A 24551-nucleotide genomic window follows, 5' to 3' on the forward strand; every position below is an offset into this window, starting at 1 on the left:
CAGCTGCCAAAAAAACATTTTGAACCCAGTGTCATGAGGAATTAACAGCTCTGAAACAACAAAAATCAGGAGTGGAGGGGGGAGGTGCTTGTAGTGTGAAGTAGTGATCCTGAAGCATAAAATGAGAAAAAAAAGCTTCAATATTTGCATGTAAATAAAGAGGATTTGGAGCTATCAAATCGTTTGAAATGCGTATTTAGAGATTAAATTTCAAAATTTATTTATTATATTACATATCCCCCCAGACCTCCGGTAGTCATCCCCCTATTGCCCTTTGGTCATGGTCGTCCACCGCCCTAAGAAGGGGTCCAATACGGGCCTGGTTATAAACGATCGCCAAATCACAATCAGAGAATCGCTGATGATATTGTCATATCGATTGGCTCATTCCTATGCGAATGGCAGCAAAATTTGTTACAAAATTATTGAATTTTGAACAAAGACAGCGGCGAATGAAAGTTTCTCAGGAAAGTCACTAAATGAAGTCAACGACGATTCATAATTACTGAAAAGTGACAAGCCAAGATCGAAAAAGGTTCGAATAGTGTGAGGGTTTTGCTCACTTGAGTTCTGAGATTTCAATGGCATATTGTATTATAATTTCTCGCTATGAAGTCAAACCGTCAACAAGTTCCAAACTCACGGAGTTTGGAACTTGTAGATGACATTAAAAGAGAATTGCTGAAAGAGCTAAAGACTATCAAAATTCCATTTTGAGATGTGTTCCAAGGATTGGGAAAAGTGGTGGCCACAAGAGCATAATATATAATGGAGACCATTTTCAAAGCAACAACAATAAAATATTTTTTCAAGAAACGAAAATTCCTTTCATTTTCTTTGCATTTCTTGTAAATTTATAACACGAATTCAAAGTTTTGTTCAAACTATTTGATCTGCCCTGTTAAAACCTTATCTATATCTTAGTTTATGTTCCTATAGTTTTTTGCATTTTCCAATACATATTTTCTGTTAACGTTTTAAAGTTGTAGTTGTGATCTCATGAAAAATACAATTTTCAGATGGGGAAGACGCTCTCTCACTTCACTCGAAATGGTTTTAGGAGGTATCTGCTGCATTGTTGCAGTCAGTGTAGTACAAGGCCCGGTGTCAACGTCCTTTGTATTCGCTGGAAAATTCCTCATAGCCAGTTCATTTGCCGTCATCTACAACTATTCCGCTGAATTATTTCCTACAGTGATACGAAGTTTCGCCATGGGATTGGGAGCAATGTGTGCTAGAACTTCTGGAGCCTTGACTCCCTTCATCACACTTTTGGATTCCTTCGACCCCAAAATTCCTTCTATAATATTTGCAGTTATTTCGATAGTGTCCGGAGTGCTGGTTATGTTCCTTCCGGAAACACTCAACAAGCCTATGCCAGAGACCATTGAGGAAGGTGAATACTTTGGAGTCGGCGATACGTTCTTCACATCGATTTTCAGAAAAGGCGATAAGAACGAGATCAGTGCAAAGGTAGAATCTGAACAACTTCAACCGTTGAAGAAATAGGGTTTGCCTCAAATAATATCGAGGTTGTGATTGAAGTACTTACCTATATTAAGTATTTCAGTAATTTTTGTTTACAAATCTGTACTTTATACCATTCTCATTTATTCTACTTGAATTTGTTGATATTGAGTGAATTTATTATTAATCTTGTACTACTCTGAAAACATACCACTCACTTGAGAATGATCTAAGGAAAATAACAGGAATATTTTCATCTTTGACTCATTATATTTGCAAAACGAAAGTTATTTACTAGTAGTACAAAAATTAGTTGAAAAATATTTATATTGTACTAGTTTTTTACAAATTATAGGATTTCACGGGAATCGAATTCTACCCAATATTGGTAAAAATGAAATATCTGTAACTTGATAAAGGAAATCAAAAGAAATTTACTATATTCTACAGCAGACCCATAATAAAAGATATTTCGTGTCCTAGGTGTTCCTTTCATATCATGTATTTCGCCCAAGTCTTGGTATCGGTCTTATATACCACTGGATAGATAAAAAATGTTGACATGGGATTGAATAATTTGGTTTTGATTTGAAGCGGACATTGAGTCCTTCACCTCCAAAGTACAGTTATATAAATATTATAAATGAAGTAAACCTGAGATTTACTAGTAACTGTCTTTTTTTGCTCAAAATATTTAGATAAACCCCAGCCAATGTAAAAATTATAAAACATGATAAAAGATCATTCAACAAACTACTCTTATACCTGTGATATTCGTATGTTTGTATATAAAAGTATGTACATTGTTTAAATTCAAAGGGGTATATTTTTAGAAGAGATTAATTTTTGGGAAAGAAAAGTTTTGCTTTCTACTTATCCATCTTTATATTAAAGAAAATATGGGATACTTCCAAAGGAAGGAAGAAAGCAATTTCGAAATAAAGTCTTTACAAAGATGTGTAGATCATGTATAGAATATATTATTTCCAATTCAATTGCTTTCTTTCATCTTTTTTGCATAAAGAGGAAGGAGTAAAAAACCAAAATCTTCCTTTCCCAATAAGTACATTTATTTTGTTGAGTGACGAACATTGTCGTACTTTTTCTCGAAACAGGGTATGAAATGTATTTTTTGACATAGCAATTTTTTTCTCTTTGCGATATACTAGATATTAGCAAGAAAATGTATTACTTAGAAAAAAATCCTGTAAATTATTCCTGGCACACCTGAAAAAGACAGAAGTTTCGTCAAATATATGAACTTGTGTTATCAAATATATTTTTTCTGAAACAATTTTTTCTTTAAATTGTTGTTTTACTTTTCCTACATTATTACATTTTTCCAAAGATTATGTGGTAAATCAGTTCATGTAGGTACACCACACCACTTACAAAAAATTTAGGTAGGTCCAAAGTGACCTGCAAAGGTTTTCGAACCAGACCAATTAAATGCAGCTTCTTAATGAACTCCCAGAGGATTCCACCTAAAGGTAAACCTTACATGGAAAAATAAATACAAGGACAAGTTCCATGGGAGTACAAGTTTAGTAATACCAACGAAAAGTATTTAAATAAAACTGAAATCAGAGGCAAGAGACAAATATCTTCCTCAGAAATGACTTTTTTTTTATATCTCTAGGATTCTAACTCGACAGTCTTTAACAAGAGAATTGACAATTTTTTATAGCAATCCTATCGATTGGATGAATTTTATACATCAGTATAATACTGTGGTTAATTTGACGAAGAGAATCAAGTGAGATTACAAAACAAAAATGCTTGAAAGAATACTAGAAAAGTAGTACGTACTCTTCTCATAATGACACAAAATGAGATACAGATACTGCAAAATAGATTTGGATGTCCTGATCAAATCATAAAGATGTTGTTCAATGACATTAAAAGTTTTAACTAATAAAAGATGGCAACGTTTCCTGTAAGTAAAAAGTCTGCAGATGAAACTAATCGAGTTTATGAAATTGTTAGATTGTTCTCTCGTGGAATGAATATCTAGTATGGCTAGTATGGAAAAAAATCATTACAAAATGTCCCTAACAGACTCGTGGAGTTGACACTGTGTGGAGGTCTATGAGCCTGCCAGATACTCCCGAAGAAAATTCACATATCAAATGATATAAAAACCAATACCTGTAAGCAAATGAAAACAACCCTTTGAGTTTTCACAGGTTTGTTTGATGTGTTTGATGCGAGATTTTCACTTGACAGTGTTTCGCTACACCATAGCATCTTCAAGCATCGCAATATTGACTATACAAATTTATTTCTTATAAATCCATTACTTAAAATATTACATCACATAAATATTTTATGTAATGAATGTCTCAATTTTTCTAAACTTTTGAATATTGAGACGTTTACGTTTTTCTCCAAGGGGTTAAATATATGTGACAAGAGGGACACAAATTTTTTGAATTTATATGAGAACGCAAACTTTTTTGGAACGTTTTTATCTACTGACTTCAGTAACCAATACCCATTTGTGGTTTGGGCATATAAAATTTTGGAAATACCCATATAAAATCGAGTAATCAGAACTGGAAACAAAAAATATAATCAAAGATTTAGGAATCACTCCTAGCCCAAAAATGTCATTCAAACCCCATATTGTAAATGACTGCCGTGGGGGTATACAGGCTGTGCAGCGTTAAAAAAAAACATGGCTGCCATGAGGTTATACAGAGTATACCAACATGCCGGCTGCTTGTTGAAAAAAATCGTAAGGTATACAGAGTGTTTCCAAATACATCAAACAAACCTGTGAAAACTCAAAAGGTGGTTTCACAATGTTGGATAATTGTTCAAACATTTAATTACAAACACTTATGTCCTAGCATTATTAAAACATTACAAACTATCAATACACTCTAGAATATAACATTATCGATAAAAATTTTCAAGGAAAATTCATGAAATAAACTTACAGAATAATTTTCAATTCTAGAATTCTAACTCAGTATCAGTAACGTCAAAGTTGCTGTAACTATATCACTGATGCCTCAGGTAGCCCTTTGTTTCACATCCCCCCCTACCCTGAGCAATATTAATATTATGAAAGGTTACTAGTCAATCACACTTTTTTTTAGAAGTTTATACTGTGCATTAACTTTTCAATTTGCCTTCATTACTGTTTACAAATAAAAATTTTTGTTATGTGTCTAAACAAAATATCTTTTTTTTTTGAAGAAGTTACCTTAGTTTTCTGTTCCCCACTTGATATTATTTTAATATTCTCACCTCAGTGGATATACCAGATATCAAAATTGTCAATTGGATATTTCACCTTGAGATATCATATATGCAAGATGTGAAAATATATATAAATTAAAAACAAAAATATTGTATCACTGCAGAATGAAACAATACAGATTTTAACAATTAACTTTATTTACATAAGTATATTTTGTCACATATACATGTTATTTATGCATTTATTGTTCAAGGCCAAATTCCTCACGAAATTATTAAGGAATGAAGAATATCTATATACAACTGAAAAATTAAAGTGGGTTTCATAAAGTGAGCAAATTAATCAAAAAGCAATGTGCAAAACAAAGTACTCGGTTATATCCGGGAAAATTTCAAAAAGTAATTCAGTGAATGCATTTTTTTTCAATTTTAGATTTTTGATCAACACTTATATTTCATTTCATGCATTTTTGACATTTAGAAAAGTTTTAATTATTGAAGAAGAAAATACACAGATTCATGTATTAGCATAAATATTGCAATAATCCACATAAAGTAACAATAAATAACTTTCTTACTAACATCATACAAAAATATTTCATGAGACATACAGAACATCAGTGGAAATGGGTTATTGATTGAGATTTGTGGATGTTTTCACTACGATTGTTGATGAAAGTTTTGTCATAATTCCTTAATCAGAATAAAATCAGTTTTCAACAGTGGAACCTAACCCCATATTATCAGCTAGTACAAAACAAAAGATGTGTTCACAAAAACAAACCACAAGTATATGAATATTTTTTTAACCGATGAACTCTTTCAAATGACCACTCACAAGTTTCACTGATACAAAATAACTCATTCTAGCGATAAAGTGGTCAGTCACCATTACATTATTCTTTAAGGGAAGGAATCAACTGATTACTCGTTGAAGAAAATGAATATTATTGAAATAGAGCCAAATCTATTTATACTTAAAATATACAGGTATTCAAAAACAGATATGTGTGAATGATAATAACAACATTATTTTCATACAAGGGGTTCATGTTCAAAAACGCTCTTTCATAATGCTGATACATAGAAGTTTCTGTCAAAGCTTTCGACAGCGAATCTGAAACTTCTAAGTGAAAACGATTTAAAAAAGAATGAATGTATTAATGCCAAATGGCCATATTGAAACCTCTAAGTATCATGAGATTGTTCAGTGTCCTCTGACAGAGAATGACATTTTTGAATTGTAATGATTTCAACAAATCAAAAATTATAAGCTTCTGTATACTTCTTGAGAGTCAGAACATATGATTATTTTGCTGCAAAAATTAACAGGACTTCAACATAAAAGATCGTGTTTTCTATTGGGTCACTACAATCTGAGAAATGCAAAGCCAAAGAGGCTATTGAAGACCAGATTCTTTTCTAATTCCTAATGTATATTCTCAACTCATGACAAAGATATTTTTATTGAACTCTATATTGTAAAATCAGGTCATAAATGAGTAAATAGCCATTAAAGGTGTTTAACAGACTTACATTCCGTACATAGATAGTATTCAGTGAATGTCGATATTTTATTCAGTTTAGTTATGTATCATTGGATAAACGAATTATTTCAGACTGGCTTCGGTGAGAATGTTTGCGACACATTAATTTTTTTTTATTTCTACTGTTTTGCTTGTCTCATTCTCCAAACACACGGCCGCCTAGGAAAAGTAAATTTTATCAAGTTCAACATAGAGAACTCCTGACTACCAGTAATTTAATGATTCTTTTGGGTTGATATATGTACACCTGACAATTGCCAACCGTATATCCATTTATATTTTTTATTTGGATTCAATAATTTGAAGAGCGATTAGGTTGCAGATCACTAGTAAAGTAAAAGTACTGACAAGTCATATAAAAACCTGAGGCATCTACAAATATTTGAAAAACAACAATGAATTGATTGTTAGTATACCATCAAGAAAGTCGATTTTTACCAACCGCAATTTTTTTAGCTTAGTGAAAAAAGTAACAAACTGAGTTAAATATCATATGAAAATAGTATCTTACGCACTTAGGGAGTAAAGTACAGCATTATCACCCGCGTAATTTTGTCGCGGGCGATGATGCGGTACTTTTCACCTGTGGTGGGTATACGATTTTTTCTCACTGTGGGATGAAAAGTTCGATCCTTTCGTTGATTTAGCGTTTTTCAATCACAGATGAAAATTCAACTGTCGTCACGTATTTCAAATTGTCATAGACAGTTTCATAAACAATTCGTCGCTAGGTTACCGAGAGGAAAAGTAAGTTATAAGCATGTGAGTTTGTGTTATCTAACCGCATAAAGGAGACGAAAAGCGAACTTTACATCCCACAATGAGAAGAAGTATTATATTATTGAGTTCATTTGAAAAAGTCAGTTATGATCATCTTATAATACCGATTTGGTTTTCTGAAATGTATATAGAGATGAGTGTCTCCAAAGTTCTGGTGGGAATGAAAAATAATTTTGGTGAATTACCAACATATTGAAGTAATTCTTAACGTTTATTTCTAACATTAATAGATCATATCACGGAGAGTAATTTTATCACCATGAAATGTTTACAAATGAAATTGAGTACTTTCTACGTACTAATTATGTACTTCTCTGTATATGTTGAAGTCATGTCAATATTCTTGAAAATCTATTCAATGTAAACTTCTATTCTACTTATTAGAAGTATAGGAAACCTGATATTCTTTTCTAGAAATAATACACATGATATGTGGACCATTCTGTTAGACAATAAATGTTTTCTAGATCTGTTTTTATGGAACCGACTATTTTTGAAAAACTTGATTAATTTCCCAGGGATTCATAAACATTTTAATTTGAGAAACCTGGAATTAACACAGGCAACCACTTTGTCAGTTATTGAGCCCTATCTTCATTTGACAAATTATTCTTTAATTTGTGGAATTTAAATAGGTACATACTGAATGTTATGAAGCATTGCCTAACAGCCAAGTTGATTTTCTCTAAGTTACAAAAATGTTATAATTATTTTTCACCCTTAGATATTATTTAGAAGTATAACATATTTTACACTTACTTGTTTGCTTTATTAACAACTTTCAATTTACTCATAAAGTCGGGTATGCACTTCCACCCAAAACTAATTATCAATGATGCCCTGGTAGATATGAATATTGTCAATAAATGATATTGATATGAAGCTATTAATATAATTCCAACTGATAATGTCAAGAACGTACAGGTTCAAAAAAACTTTCAGTAAACTATTTTATAATTTAATTCCCAGTGTACTCAATTATGTTGAGAAATTACTGAACGATATATTACTTCTTTCAATAAATTGATGGATGTATTCATTACTACGTGGTAGGAGATCATCATGAAAAATGAGAAACGAAACTCTGTTTTTTTTCCCGTCTCTCCGAACACAAGAAAAACTGTCGTCTTGGACAAACCGACAAGTCGGCTGTGGCCGAACATGCTCTCAACAAAGAAGGTACCCACATTATCTCATTTGAAGATACAGTAACACTCGACAGTACCCAAAATTACTACCTAAGAATATATAGAGAGGCAATAGAGATTCAGAAACATAGGGATAATTTCAATACAAAAGAAGAGACAATGAATATTAATAAAAGCTGGCTACCTGTTCTTATAGGTGCACAAACCCGTAATACAATTAAGAACGATATAAATAGAGCGCCCAGTACGGAAATAGTAGTTAATGCGTTGGATACAAGAACAAGAACCAGATCACCAGCTCAGGTGTTGCTACCGTTACCAAATCGACTTTGAAAATGTCTACCACAGCAGTAGACGCAACTTCAGGCATAAAAATATACAGATCACGGCTAGAAAACCCGGAAAATAGCCTTCACACAGTTATCTCCAGCCGTCAAGGTTTACATTCTTAGATAAATATTTTTCTTTCAATGTCATTCAATGCGGGTCATCCTGCTGATAAACAAATTTTCTGAAATGTCAGCAATCGTTAAATAAAAAAAAATAGATATTTCTGACTTTTACAAGACGATATTGATAGGTTAATGCATTTATGTAATAGAAACACACTATCTATGGATCCTGATAAATGCAGTCACATCACCTTTCCCACATAAAGACTAAAAATTTGACACTTCCTATGTTAATGACAAAACTACTCTTGCCATCATTAAAGTTCTGGACATAATATTTAACGAAAAACTCTTTGTCAGTCTTATTAATCATTTAGTAGTCACAGTTTGCCTTTGTTATTTGCAAATTTTTTTCTCGATTTGTTCAATATCTCTGCCCATACTTTACTAATTAGTTCGAAAATGGAATATGATTCAATAATATGGTCTCCTTTATATTCCATTCAAATAAAAAGTACAAATTATTGGAAATTATGATCGAATTGTTAATGCATTATCCACATAAAGTTTGGAAGCTTTTGAAGCCCAGAATAGAATGTACAATATTTTCACTTTTCAAAGAACATTTCAAGGCTGCAAAAGTTTGTACTGAAACTTTGAATAAAGGAAAGAATGAATATTATGAGCAAATATTATTGTTTTTGATCAAAAACAAATAATATGGTACACTCGTATGGCAAAAAGTGTGTATTTAATTATAATTTACCTTATCACCATCTATTGCTTTATACTCCTGCATCCAATTTTATAATCACTTACCATATATTATTGAGAATAATAGTGATTTCAATAAAATGAAAAAATGTCTTCTCAAAATTCTCCTAGACTTCACTATTGATGATTATCTCAATTTTTACAGGTTCGATACCTGGCATACTTGTTCTTTTGTTGATTGGCTTGTACATCTTTGTATCATGTATTTTAGTGCAATAAAATGATTATAATTATTATTATTAAATATTTAAGATACTCAAGGACAACTCTAGTATGTTATTTCAGCTTATATTATATACACCGACAAGATCAGATACGTTATTTCAGAGATTTGTTTGAGTTAAGGATACAAATTTTTAAAAACACCGGGCAAATTCGGTAAAAAGTTTATCTGTTCTGTTTAAAATCTGTCGACAAAGAAATTGTTTTCAAACAATATTCTTACAGAGATCAAACCGTATCTGAAGACTATATCAAGGAAAGATACGTACGTACTAGAAAATTAAGATTTCAAAGTAAAATCTTGAAATATTCATCTCTGTGAAGTATTCTGCATAAATGACTGTCGGATGTAAATCAATATTCAGCGTGGTATTAGCTGGTGTTTTCTGGCAGGTATTTACCAGAACCTACGATGTAGCTAGTTGGGAACGATAAATATTTCGAGATTTCATTTCAAAACATTCATTTTCTAATACATATCCCATTTGAAGAATATAAATAATAGTTATACATTTCAACGGTCGGTAGCCGGTCGGTTCGACGTGGGTGCATTGTTAACTCACTCAAATCGACCGCCGGGTTGGTCGGTGGTTCAAGCCCCAGGCTAAACGATTGATTTTCACTTGCTATCGTCCAACCCGTGTTGGGAATCACACGTTAAAAGGTAAGACCTCGTTAGTCCTTAGCTCGCACAAGTTTCGACTTCTAAAGGTTGTCGTTCGTCGGGATGCGACAGCTGGTTAACGGAAAAACAGATTATTTTTTTTAACTGAAAGGCTCATTGCTATTTTATATATTGCCCATGTATTTCAACATATTCCTCTCAAAATGTTGAAAATGTAAAAATTTAAACAGGTGATAAATGAGAAATATGCCATTATTATTTTTCACAATATTGAATTATTGTTTATTTGTTCATGTCAGGTACAAAACGGTCACTGAAAAACATTCATTTCAACAGTCCACTTCGATAAATTAACTAAATACTATATCACAAAAAAAGCTGTTTGTTTAATACAAAAATTATTTCACGTTTAGTTCACCTCAAAAATTAAACATAAAATAGGAATCCAAGTTTACCAAAGGCAAAATTTCATTATAGTTTCATATCGAAATTTGATTCAAATTTTAGCAATACGTATATATATATATACTTAAGGAAAACTTATAAGATTCAAGAATCTTGGCCAAACAAAATATTAAAAATTAACCAATTTAGAAAAAATTCCCAAAGTCACATTTCTGAATACGAATAGATAGCATTATCTAGACTTGTTATCATTCGTTCCTAGTTACATCTGCCACTTAAGCATTCAGATCTGGATATAAGTCTATTCTAGAGAAGAGTCCAACCGATGTACCAAGTTATATGGATTACCAAAAATCCACAAACAAAAGATACCCATCGTCAGTGCAATTACATCTCCACTGCAGCCCCTTGAAATATAGCTGGCCAGCTTAATGCAGCCACTAACAGAGCATGAACAATCATATGTCAAAAACCAGAGCATTTAATCAGACTCATAAAAAACATCACATTGTACACAAACAATATATGTACCAGTTTGGACATATCTTTGTACCCCAATGTACCAATAAATAAAGCACTAAACCAGATAGCCATGAACGACCACCTCACGTTATCGAACTCTCGGACCACTGCTTGAAAAAACACATATTTCAGTTTCAACAACAGATTTTATATACAGATAGAAGGTGCACCAATGGGATCTGCTTTATCACCTGTCGTCTCCAACCTATTCATGGGCTATTTCGAAAGCAAGACTCTGAACAACGCCCCTATGAAACCCAAATTATGGTTGAGATATATCAACATTTTCATCATTTAGCCTCATGGACATGAAGAACTTGACCAATTCATGACATATCCCACCAAGCATGCACACCGTTGATCAATCAGGATTTTCCACACCACATCTACAGCAGCGTATAAATAGGCAAGAACAACTTCAGTTTCGAGTTCATTTCAATTAGGAGAGAACTGATTAATTTATAATTCTTAAATGACGACGTTGAAATTACCCACATCTTATTCAAAAATTAATAATTTTGAAATTTGTTTTCCTAGTGTAAATGATTCTGATGAAAATCTAACTGTCAAACACGTCTCTTTGCACTAATATTATCAATCTTTTTGACACCATTATGTTTACAAACAATATTTCAGAAACTATGGAACCCTTTGGTAATATATATTTTGTTTAGCCAAGGAATATAAACTTTGGATTTTGACTAAAGCAACAGAGGATTTATTCAGCATCAGTTATCAATAAACAAATTGTATTTTACTAACTGGTTCTTAAAAAATACACTATTTTGTATCTTACTTTTTTCAAACATGTATTGCCCAGAATTCCAACAGGGAAAATCATTTTCAATGTATATTTGTAAACTGTCAACTGCTGCTGCATGAATCCAAATTAAGTAACTAACTCCCTATTTATTTACATACCAACAAGTAGAAATTAACTTCTCTCAGGACAAGCTGTTTGCGAAACCCGTGGTTTTGGACCAGAGTTATTTACTCCGAAAGCAGTATGAACCACTATAGCTGGTTGTCCAGGAGAAGGTGGATGTAATTCGTGGGTACCTCCTGGAGTAAGGGTAGCCAAAGCAGCCAACAAATCGTGATTGATGATAGGTTCCCCTTCAGGGCGAGGCTCCCAGTCTAACGGTGGAGAAGCAGGAGGAGATATCAGAAACTGTTTGTAAGGTGCAGGTGGTTGTAAATTTGGATTTCTCACAGGTGTAACAGGCTGTGCAAAGTAGCATGTGATCACGGAATCGTTAATTTTGTACTGATGTAGCTGGATTCGAGCGCTGGCAGCTGCGAAAGGAGTCTGAAAGTTTACCCGAAGTCTGTGAAAACTCCTTAGCCATTGGAACGTTACGTCTGGATCAAAATTTTTGAAGAGATCTTCCATTTCATGCTTTTTGGCTGAAATAATAGAAATAAATAATACTAATGATGATAATATTTCAACGGATAGATAAGCAGAGAGAACCAAAGAGAGGTCTGGCTGACTGCAAGGAGAATTTCCTCATGGATAGATGAGGATGTCTCAGCAGTACAAGCGTACCCTCTCCATGACCTGGAATAGATTACTTCAAGGCATTTGATACAACAGTGCATGAGCTCAGTGTGCCTTTGGGCAGATGTCTTGCGGCACCAACCAAGTAGTGAGATGCCTTGAAAAATTGATACCACTCTGGAAGCTTTGCTTCACCACATCGGATCAAGCTAAGTACAAAACAGAGCGGGTCATTTTCAGAAGAGGGGTTATTCCAGCAGATTCCTTCAGTTTCCTTCTTTTCTGTATATTACTATTGCCATTATTCACTTCTCTCAGGAATACTTGTTGGTACAACCACAGAGAACGAAGGCACAAGGTCACTAGTTTATTTAATGTGGATGATCTCAAACTCTATGCCTCTGAAGAAGAGAATCTTTATTACTTTTTAGGGGTTCTGGAAAAGTTCGTGCATGCTATTGGTTTGGAATGCAGAACAGAAAATTGTGGTACGATACAACTCAAAGGAAGACAAAACATAATCTCATACTTTTTTTTAAGGACAAAACACAAGTGCTACAGGAAAATCCATAGGGCGCTCTCAGAGCGGTGCCTGAGCGTAAGTAGCGATTCACATTAGATTTGAATCGCTGAAGATTAAATCCATTTGGAAAATTCCACATAAACGCAGTGGAATCAAATATGCCAAGTCACTTGAACACTTCCCGTGAAAATATCTATAAAAGAGAGACAAATCTCCAACCTTTCTTCGATGTTCCAGGCTACCAAGGTGGCACGGAATGTTCGCGTCTCCAATCAGGCGGATGGCTCTTTTCTGGATGGAATCCAGCAACTTCAGGGTATGTTATGAGAACAATGCTCCAAAGAAGGTCTGATCTGAGCTTTATAAAGCATCAAAAGTTGCTGACGTATGTACAGTTTTCTGATTCGGAATAGTGTTCCAAGCTTTTGAGAAGCAGCCTTTGCAATTCCAACGACATGATTGTGCCAAGACATATTGGTTTTCATTTTAACCCCCAACAAACTTATCAAAGCAGAAAGGAATTGTCTGACCTGACATTATTATATCCGGTTCGGAGACATTTATCTTCTTGGAGAAAACCGATACTTACTATAGGATGGAACAAGAAGTACAGTTAAAACTCTCTCTATGGTAAGCATCAGCATAAACTCTGGCAGATCTGGTCATCAGAACTGTCGAGGTAGAACAAAGTTGCTGCCACAAACATTCTTGCCATTCCGATTCTATTCTACTCTTTTGGAGTAGTCAAGTGAACCTGACAGGAGCCTTACCAACTCGACGTGAAAACCTCAAAACCTTCATAGGAGTTTAATCAACCATTCCTGACAACTGGAAGGCTGTGGACTTTCGAGTTTGGAATGTCCCCATCACAGAATGGTTTTGGAGGAGGCTTTATAAAGTCATCAGAAGTTCAAATCCTTTCCTTCTGATTACCGTTGCGTACTGCATGAGAAGTTCTTGCCACATGGTCGCACGGTCAATTAGGAGTATTATCTTGAAGTTACGCGCCACTTGCGAGAAGCAATACGAAGAAATCGTCCGGTATTGTTGAAAAACAATTCATAGCTTTTGCATCACGATAATGCACCTGCTCACTCGTCATTACTTGTTCGTGATTTTTTTATCAAAATCAACATCGTTATCAAGTCTCAGCCACCGTATTCACTAGATTTGCCCCCTGCGACTTTTCCTGTCCCCAAGATTGAAGAGATCCATGAAAGGACGGAAAAATTGAATCACGGAGAGAGCTCAAGAACATACCAAAAAGTGCATACCAGAACTGCCTCGAGGATTGAAAAAAATGCTGGCACAAGTGTATTATGAATTAATGCATGAATAAATATTATTTGATAAAACTGAAAATTCATCTTAGTTTTTGGACAGACCTCGTATATAGAAAAATTTGTGACTGTACCACAGGGTTCTCATTTAGGGCCATTGCTTTTCAACCTATTGGTCAATGACTTGAAAGATATTATTCTTTATAGTGAATTTCTTTTGTTTGCTGATGACCTGAAGATGTTTAAAGTTATTCATGACTCAACTGATACAAAATTATTACAGTACGATTTATCTAACTTTGTTCGCTGATGTGATATAAATCTACTGCAATTAAATATAGGCAAATATCAAAAATTTACTTTTTTCCGAAACAAAAATCCCATTAACTGGGCATATAAAATCAATCAATCAGAACTGAAAACAACAAACACAATCAGAGATTTAGGAATCACTCTCGACCAAAAAAAGTCATTTAAACCCTATATTGCAAATATTACTTCTAAAGCGCTAAAAATGTTAGGTTCCATTCTTAGATCTGCAAATGAATTATCTCTCACTTCAATAAAAATCATATATTGTTCAATTGTTAGATCAATAATCGAATACAATTCCACAATATCATGTGGATATTGATATATTTGAAAGTGTTCAAAATAAGCGTTTAAGGTACTCTGCATATAAACTGGGATATCATATTGGTGAATATGACTATAAAATTATATTGGCCATTCTTAACTTGAATACTCTGGCTCATAGAAGATTAGAAGCAGATCTTACACTAATTCATAAAATAATCAATGGTAGCATCAATTCCCCGGAACATGTCGAACTTATAACTTTAAATGTGAATCCAAGAAGAACAAGACATTCGTAAATCTTCAAAGTACCCTTTTGTCGCACCAACTATGGCCGGAACGAAACTAGGTAGAATTTTGAGACTTGCAAATACATACAATGTAGAATTAGAATTTTTTAATTTTTCTTTGGAAACATTTAAAAAGACTGTGAAAAGATTGTAATTCATTATTTTTACGATTTTTTTAAATTTTATTTTATATATTTTTTCCTTAAACCTAGCTTAGATTATTGTTAAATACATTTGTGTGAACTTGTTAATTATCTTGTAAAAAATAGGCATTGCCGTAAATAAATAACTAAATAAATAAATAAATAATATTTAAATCATCGTGATATTATCGAAACCAATTTAAAAGGTATAGAACAAAATTATAAGGTGTATATTCAAGTTGAACTACAAGGAGCGTAGTCAATTTGTATAAACTAAAAGAACTATTAGATTTGTCATCCTTACATAAATTCAAATTATGTACTTTCATTCCTTTGGCCAAAAATAACCTGAAACATTCAAACTTGATTTTCAAAATCAATAGTGAGCTACCGAGTGCTTTAAAAAAAATGTTTATTGTTTGTATAGATATATTATCTGATGAGTAAATTTATATTCGCGTTGACAATAATATTCAAACATATATGTATGTATATATGTGTAGATGTATATGTGTATATATGTATGTATATTTATATTTTTTCAAGTTTCAGTTCTGATTTATCTTTTTTTTGTGTTCTGTTCGTACTTAGTTGTGATATAGTTAGTTTTTGAATTATTTTTTTCCCTGCTATAAATATTGTATGTTTCTTGGAAAATACATCGTTATTATTATTATTATATTTTAGATATTTCTTTGTAACATTTTTTGAATGAAAACAAATTGCTTAGTGATGTAATGTATTTTTCAAGATTGATCAAATTGATTTTGAACATACATATTAATGGTTGATGAGAATATTGAATCTAAGTTAACATTTATTGAACGTGGAATATTATTGATTTGATATAAATTATGGAAACTGAATGAATGCAATAAAGTTAGTGCAGGTGATTTTTCTGAACAATTAACATTCAGACCAAGATCTTCACTAAACCAAAATGCATCAGGGATATTGTAGTCACCACAAAGTATGATCATCTACTACAGAAAAAGGAGGAATATATACACCTCCGATAACAATTGTGAAGCCTCTATTAATAATTTAACATACAGATGTTCTACATTGCCAGGAGGGATTTCGATCAACTCTTTTATCAAAGGTGTATCAAATCTACCATATATGTTGAAACCTTTCAAACCTAATTTACTATCAGAGAAATATTTATTAAGCTATGTTTCTACTAAAATTATAAAATCATTGTTTCAACATATAACAGTTTGTTGAAATTCTAATAGTTTTCTTCACTTAATGATGACATTTTGAAAATACATAGATAACTGATTGGGTGTTACTTTATTGCAGCTGCTATAGTGATTTGGAGTGCTCCATTCACATATCTTGATATAAGATCTTCTCCCTACGACCTCTTTATCATGTTTTGCCAGTTTTTCACTTGTAAGTGGTATAGATGATCACCAACATTTTTTATAAGTCAATTCTTTTTTCTTTCGATTAGCATCTTCTATGCATGAAAAAATTACTTTTGAGGCACAGTTACCACTTTTATTCTTCCGACCAACTTTGAATATGAGTAACTTTTTCAACTATTTCCTTAACAGTATTCATATCAGAAATGCCTTCTGGTTAATTAAATATCATATTTTGTCTTTCGTATATTTCATTGAAGCCTGTTTCGTTGGAAAAAAAATGAACATTGTTCTTTTTGAATTCGAGATTTCAGTTTCTCAACTTCAGATAACAACTCATCAATCTACTTGGTTACATCAGGCAATCTTCACAAAAAAACTCAACAGCCCTTTTCATTTTAATGCCATTACCTCCAATTCAGATGCATTCAGATCTGACCATTCTGTATGTATTTTGGAGTCCTGACCTGTTATTTTTTATTAACCAGTTCAAATATAAACACTTTTTTGGCTGATAAGTTTTTGTTGGTTCACGTTTTTTAAACAAGTGGATGAATCGTTGTATATTGTTCACTTCATTAATTTCTTTGATTTATTAATTCTACTGATCATTTGTACATGGATAGATTGCACAATTTTCACGAGTATTTTGATCTATATCTAGGTGAAAAGTGTATTCAAATCTCTTGAAAATCGATTCATTTGAAAATAGTAAACACATGTGACAAGTGTAACTGAACTACTCATTCTTCATCCTCAGGCAAATACTAGCTAATAAGCCTGTTGTAGTTTGTTGTAGTCCTCCTCGACCATCAAAGTTAGACGATATTTGTCAGGAAGTATTGAGATTTACTCTTTCAACTCTGCAGACTCTACCCAAATCAAGCTGTTTAAATGGTTGTGCTGATTATGATAGTCCTAGGTGAAATGATGCCTACACTACTCTTTAATCTTGAAGTCATACAGGCTTGCCTCAAAACAGCAGCCAAAAGATGCAGGAGGCTGTCATTCTTAGTTCATAATGTCTGCTCAGGGCACATGATTCTCGAACACAATGACTGCTTCCTTCACAGTTATGGAGAGTGGTCATTGGTTAACAATGATGGCACGCTATTCAAATGAATAAATTGGAGCTTCAGGTACAGGGCCTGACTAGCAACCCCTGTTCCCAAACTCCAGAACTGCAACACTCTTCTCGAGAGATGAAGTAGAATGTTTACTTCATCTTCTGGAAACGCTGATTGATGAAACACGTGTTTGTTTTGGTTTTTAATATGATCAACTTTTCACCTATCATCTGATAATCTAGAGAGAAATCTTCAATTACATTCTTTTTGAATAAGGATTACGAGATTTTACAGATCCATATGAAAAATATTTCTGGAAATTGGCGAAAGAATAATGTGACATAGGTTGGATCTATATCTAGACACTGGATGTCTAGCCAGACATTATGAAAGTTTTCCATTCAAAGATTTTGGGTTTTTATTATCGTGTGAACAAGATTACAGAAATTATATATAGGTCTACTGGCCATAGTTAAACATTTCAGTTAGGATATTTTCTGGAGGATGACCAGATTTCCTAAGACTAGTTACATATCTGCAACAGAAATTTTGAGTTCATTTGACTCAATTTTCATCAGTTTCATTTATAAAAGATCCCTATATTTAGTAAAACCGTGAAAGTGCCAAAGAATTATTCAATGAAATGTTTAGTGAATGACAAATTATTTGATTATAAATAAAAAAGTATAAGAGAGATACTTTTTATGAAATATTCTACTGATAACTGGTCTCACATAACTGAGATGCTTTGAGATTTGTTTAGTTTTTGAACATTCGAAATAAAATCAGTTGAGATATTCTTGGATTGAATTTAAAATGATGTTTCTTGGAGATGTCACATAATAACTTTAAGCCACTCTTCATGAAATTTGTATACCTACATGATGGATATCCTTCATATCCCGATTAATCTTCAGTTAAGTATCATCTGCATAAGAGTGAATATTACAAATTTTTTGGAACAAATAATATATCACTTGTCTGAATAGTGAATCTGAATGAATCTATGATCTGTTTGTATTATTGACATGTTCTACACATGCTTGGGTATTATGTATTGTACACTTGAATGAATATAGAATATCTAATCTAATAGTGAACCTCAAAGAGTTCCCCATGGTACACCCGAGGTTGTTTTTCTGGAAGACAATTTTTTATTATCGACTTGAAAAATTTGTGATCTTCTTGTTAACACAATATTTTAGTCTATTAGACCGAGAACTGCTCTTGAGGCTGAAGCGCCACTTTGGACAATATGACCAAAACAGTTTATGCAGTCTGCCACGTACGTGCCCACACAGACTAAGCAAAATGGTCAGAGTAAAGAGTAGTGAATCGTTCTTAGGGTTTAATTTTATATCTGGGAAAAAATAAAACCAAATCTTCTAATTCATCGATGAGTCCACCGATGGATCCCATTTATCTCTGCATGTAGTAGTGTAAAACGTAAAATTTGTATCTATGTCGCAAAACCCACTTTGAAGTCAATGTATTAATGTCAGTTTCATCGCTAAGGCAGGCAAAGTGCTAAATAAGATTTCAAGAGGTCATACATTTTGGAAAATCTATTGTATGATACCTTGCTGCAAAGAATTCCATGATTGCTAGTGTTGAAGGCTTCGGAGATAAAGCTACTGAAACTGACACATGTTTACTATCCGTATTTTGGACAGTATCACAAGCAACCTGTATTAAAGGTAAATATCTACTCTGAATCCCACCTGATCATCTGGTAAAATATTTGCTGAAAAAGCAAATGCACCACTGGAATTAATCAAGATGATAATTGGCTGTCAATCGACAGTTCAAAATATGTGTCAAATATTTATCTAAGAATGGGCTATAATATTTCAAAATTTAAATTGATACCGAATCAGTTTCTATGGCATTTGTTTGAACTGTCATCAAATGATGCACTTTTTCAACTGATATCACCTCAAAATTAAACTTTTTTTCAGAAGAGATGCCTGAGAATTGCAAGAAAACATTAATAATTTGACTTTGGATCATCATTGAACACTGAACCAAAATAATCATTTATTTGATGAGGACTCTGCAAGTGACGAGGAATATTTACAGAATTCCCATAGTTCCTTTGCACTGTGCATAGTAAAAAAGCTATCGAAATAGTATTCCAATAACAATATCCAAGGGGGAAAAAGGACTAAAAGCTATTTTTACCTTGGGATGTAAACACAGAGTCATTTATGTTTGTGACTATTAGTGAAGAAGGCAAGTCCTCAAATTCGTCATCTGTTTGGTGTTCAGGACTGTCAATTTCGGCCTCTGGTATCAAATTCGGATGTACATTTGGAAGACCGTCCTGATCATTAATAATAATGTCTTCATCATTCAATTCACCATTGCTATCTGCCATTTCTGCTTAATCAAACAAAATATTGCAAAGCTTGGACTATTCCTTAGTATAGACGAATGTCGGAGAAAAATATCTATTTTCTAACAAACTCAGGACTCGTAATCAATACTGCATGATTTTTTTCAAGGAAACAATTTGAATTTTTGGAAAAAATATTTTCATAAAACACCTACAATAATCAAAAACCAAAATATTACTACACAAACGTCAAAAGTCAAAATAAATCTTCATTCTTTCGTTCACATAATAGGTATGTTCGCTTAATACATATCTGAGCGTGCCGTGCTCAGCAAGCATTTTATGATTTACGGACATCGATATAATGTCGGTGTTTACGGATTTACGAGAGAGAAGAAAAAATGTGAGTGATAGCTCCACCGACATAACCCCTTATGTCGGTGAATCCACCGACATAACCCCTTATGTTGGTTGAGCTCCGAGATCAACGTTAGGATCAGACAGATTTTTCAGTTGACATTTTCGATATATGAAAAAACAGTTTTCGCTGTTTTTTACAAAATAATTAACTTTTGATTAGAGTTTTGGATCTTTTTCATCTTGTCAAAGAATAGTTCACAACATATTCTCGTTGACAAAATAATGCTATGTTCAACACTGGTAATTTTCAAAAAGTTGTATGAAAAATCTTCGCATTAAAAAAATATTAATTATAGTTCTATTGTAAAGAAACTCCAGCTGTCTCATATTAAAAAAAAGGTCAAACTAATTGGAAATGAATAAAACAAGGAGTTCCACATGATGTCAGATTTCAATCAGAGATTAGAAAATTTCGATGGAGAATCGTTAAGGAAACCCGCAATGGATTGACTTACCAGTTTGAATCATGCGGCGGTTCTACACAATTAGACTCATGAGTTTACTATACGAACTGCGAAAGTCCATATGGTTGGTATTGCGAAAAAATGTTATATAGAAAGAGCTTCTGAATGAAAACTTTCAAGATTTCAGAATCAGATTTAAAAAAGCTTTTGATTTTGAAATGAACAAGGATGAGATGTGGGAAGAGTTAAAATCAATGATTTTTTCACTGTTCCAGCTTTTGTCAATCCTGAAAGTGCAATATGCACAATAAAAGAAATGGTAGTGATATCCAATCGTTTAGTATTACATTTACCAACTATAACTGACTGCGACATAGACCTGAAAGATGGAGATCGTATTGGAGAAATACGAGGAAACAATGAAAGTTTTGTTGAATCGAACGTACAGGTGAATAATAAAAGACTGCCAATTATACTAGATAATTAATGTCGATGAAAGTGAATCGCTTGATAACAGGCAGAAACTTTCAGAGTTGTCAACTGAATTTCGTGAATGTTTTGCAACCAATATACACGAGTGAAAAGTGAAGACACAGGCTCACTTGTCAAAATGAAACAAACTCTCCATATGCTTCATCAGTTTTACTAGTACCCAAATCGTCGAGCGAAATTTGATTAGTGATAGACTTTAAAAAATTTAACTCTCACAATTTTTATATCCCGCATTATGACGAGTGTTTTGAATTACTTATACTGAAAGTGAATTATTTTGTACATTAGATCTTATGTTATTTATATCAAAATATAAAACTGCATTTATTTATCCTGAAGAAACTTCAGAATTTGAAAGAATGTGTTCCGGTTTGGTTAATGCACCATTTGAATTTTTGAGACTCATGACTTTGGCATTAGGTCCCTTGGGAAACACGATCTCAGTATTATATTTGGACGAAATTTTAATCGGAGCAGTAAGTTAGTTGAATATGCTTGACAAATTTCGGAAAGTGTTTATTGTTACAGGTATATAAGGCAAAACAAACTTTGAAATTTTTTGAATGTGAATTCGATAAAAATCTGTAAAACGTTTGGATTTTCAACTAACAGAAAAAGATTTATTACCTGGTGCTCAGAAACTTGAAGCTGTAAATAAGTTTTCATTCCCAAGAAATAAGCATGAATTTAGTCTAACAGGATTTTTTGACAGGTTCATCAAAAATTTTGCAATTATAACTATACCTTTAATTGCTTTGACCAAGTTGTAACACTTTTTGGTGAAAAATTGTATTTATTTGAGTATTTATTCGAAATTAAACATAGAAGTGGAGAGGAAATGTTTCATAATGTAGATAATTTGAGTCGTGATTCAGTGGAAAATGATTCAGATGATGATTTATGCAAAGAGAATCAACTTGTTCATGATAATTCCTGAAAAACAATTTTGATGATTCAGAAAAGCGACAAAAAACTAAACCGAAATTTTAAAATCTTATGCAAAGATGAACAAGAAAGAATTGATTAAGAGAATCATTTGAGTAAGCAACATGAAATAGAAACAGGAAAACTGTATTAGATAGTAAAAAGTATTAAATTTTTTTGGTTCAGAGGTATGGAAAGATATGTGGAGAAGCACATACAAGGCTGTTTCAAATGTTCTTTATTGAAGATTCCCGGTGGAAAGGCGCTAGGAATATTACATCCACCGAAAATTCCAGTTAAAAATTACGTTGATTAAGTTGCATATAGGTCACCTTGGAACTTTTGCTAAAAGTACCGCAGGAAAGATGTACATATCACTCGTTGATGTTTTTCAAGATTCGTGAAATTTTATGCACAGAGAAGTACACAGTCAGAGGAAACAATCACAAAAATTAAACTTTTCCTCAACGATTACGGTGCACTCAGAGTCATTGTTAACGACAGGGGAAGTGATTTCACGAGCAAAGAGTTCAGAGAATTTTGTAAATATTAAATTCTGATAAATTTAAATATTTACAAAATTATTAAATATAAATATTATATTCTGATAAAAAGCGGTTTAACGGAGTTAAGTTCGAACTGGAAGATACACTAGCCATTAGAGAACCACATATTTCCCCCGGCCAACTAAAACAATCAAATGAAATACCGCGGACCATTTCTGGTCAAAACTGAGATATGTTACTCCTGATGATATATTCGACAAAGAAAAATTCACGTCATAGTTTTTCAGGCCGTCTAAGGGGGTGAAAATGGGGTGGGAAGTTGAAAAAATTGTATCTTCGAAAGTTGAATGTGTACACCTATAAGTTTGAGATATGTTATCCATGATGATCTATTCGACAAAAAAAACTTCACGTCATAGTGTTCCAGACCGTCTAAGGGGGTGAAAATATTAAAAAATTTCGTTACATGAAATCTTGTAGGTGTTCAAATTCAGTTTTCAAAGATATGATTTTATTAAGTTTGCCCCCCTCAGACGGCGTGTAAAACTATGACGTGAAGTATTTTCTGTCCAATAGATCATTAGGGATAAAATATCCCAATTTTGTAGGTGTACAAAGTCAATTTTTCATGTTACGCAATTTTTTTATATTTGCACCCCCTGCAAAACTATGACGTGAAGTTTTTTTTGTCGAATACTTCATCAGGAATAACATATCTCAAACATGTAAGTGTACAAAATCAATTTTTCATGTTAAGAAATTTTTTGATATTTTCACCCCATGTTCAGCCCCTCAGACGACCTGGAAAACTATGACGTGAATTTTTTCTGTCGAATAGATCATCAGGAATAACATATCTCAATTTTGTAGGTGTACAAAGTCGATTTTTCATGTTACGAAATTTTTCCAACTTTCCACCCCATTTTCACACCTTCAGACGGCCTGGAAAACAATGACGTGAAGTTTTTTTGTTGAATAGATCATCAGGAATAACATATCTCAATTTTGTAGGTGTACAACGTCGGTTTTGCATGTAACGAAATTTTTCCAACTTTCCACCCCATTTTCACCCCCTCAGACGGCCTGGAAAACTAAGACGTGAAGTTTTGTCTCTCGAATAGATCATCAGGAATAACATGTCTTCATATTGTAGGTGTACAAAGTTGATTTTTCATGTTTCGATTTTTTAAAATATTTCCACCCTATTTTCACCCTTTCAGACAGTTTAATGAACTAAGACGGTTCTTTTTTTCTCTAAATCAGTCAATAAGCGTATTATATTGGTAGGTGTACAAAATAAATTGGATGATTATGTTTGAGTGAATGTATGTTAGATACATTCAGGATGTCCAAATGTGATTCATTTACTTCGGCTCACCATCAGGGCCGTCACCATGGGGGGATGGGAGAGGCCTTCCCCCCCTGATTTTTCGACTTGGGAAAAGTTGGGAAATTTTGGGCCGTAAAAATAGAAAAAAAAATAATAGTAAAAAAATAAATAAAAATAAAAAAAATAAAAATGAGAGAAAAGAAAGGGAGAGGTAATAAGAAAAGGGAAAGGACCAGGAGAAGGTTGGGATTTCCTAACATGCATGTCTTGGAGATCCCATACTTTGAAATTCTGAGTTGTT

At 33.0% G+C, this 24551-nt stretch overlaps 2 protein-coding genes and 1 long non-coding RNA gene across 5 annotated transcripts in view; 2 read left to right on the forward strand and 1 right to left on the reverse strand.

The window, feature by feature from the left end:
- LOC111505415 (organic cation transporter protein) overlaps positions 1-2774 on the forward strand; it is a 62655-nt gene extending 59881 nt beyond the window's left edge. The window contains exon 7 of the mRNA XM_074177134.1: positions 1020-2774. Within this exon, the coding sequence (XP_074033235.1) occupies positions 1020-1509 (490 nt within the window). The 3' untranslated portion in view covers positions 1510-2774. The remainder of the gene's footprint in view (positions 1-1019) is intronic.
- On the reverse strand, positions 2284-20409 carry sra (RRM_RCAN_like domain containing protein Sra). The gene is made up of 2 exons (XM_023160216.2): positions 20021-20409; positions 2284-12496 (listed from the first exon to the last, which is right to left on the reverse strand). The coding sequence occupies exons 1-2, from the start codon at positions 20214-20216 to the stop codon at positions 12024-12026; spliced, it is 669 nt and encodes a 222-aa protein (XP_023015984.1). The 5' UTR covers positions 20217-20409; the 3' UTR covers positions 2284-12023.
- Positions 20410-20511: 102 nt separating this feature from the next.
- Positions 20512-21686, forward strand: LOC141483018 (uncharacterized). 3 transcript variants are annotated; one of them, XR_012465862.1, is made up of 3 exons: positions 20512-20834; positions 20891-21446; positions 21530-21686. It is a non-coding gene; the product is annotated as an uncharacterized lncRNA (long non-coding RNA). The 3 variants fall into 3 exon arrangements; XR_012465861.1 differs by having other exon boundaries at positions 20891-21122; positions 21274-21686; XR_012465860.1 differs by having other exon boundaries at positions 20891-21686.
- The last annotated feature ends 2865 nt before the right edge of the window (positions 21687-24551 follow it).

This window comes from Leptinotarsa decemlineata, unplaced genomic scaffold, assembly GCF_025532065.1.
Source record: "Leptinotarsa decemlineata unplaced genomic scaffold, Ldec_3_MD MMD2_tig00002159_RagTag_RagTag, whole genome shotgun sequence".
Classification (NCBI taxonomy): Eukaryota; Metazoa; Arthropoda; class Insecta; order Coleoptera; family Chrysomelidae; genus Leptinotarsa; species Leptinotarsa decemlineata.

Bases quoted from the DNA above. Each gene is read 5' to 3' on its own strand.
- sra (XM_023160216.2), bottom strand. From the start codon at position 20,216: ATGGCAGATAGCAATGGTGAATTGAATGATGAAGACATTATTATTAAT. The intron at 12,497-20,020 runs GTAAAAATAGCT...CTATTATTTCAG, and splicing joins CTCTGTGTTTACATCCCAAG to CCAAAAAGCATGAAATGGAA.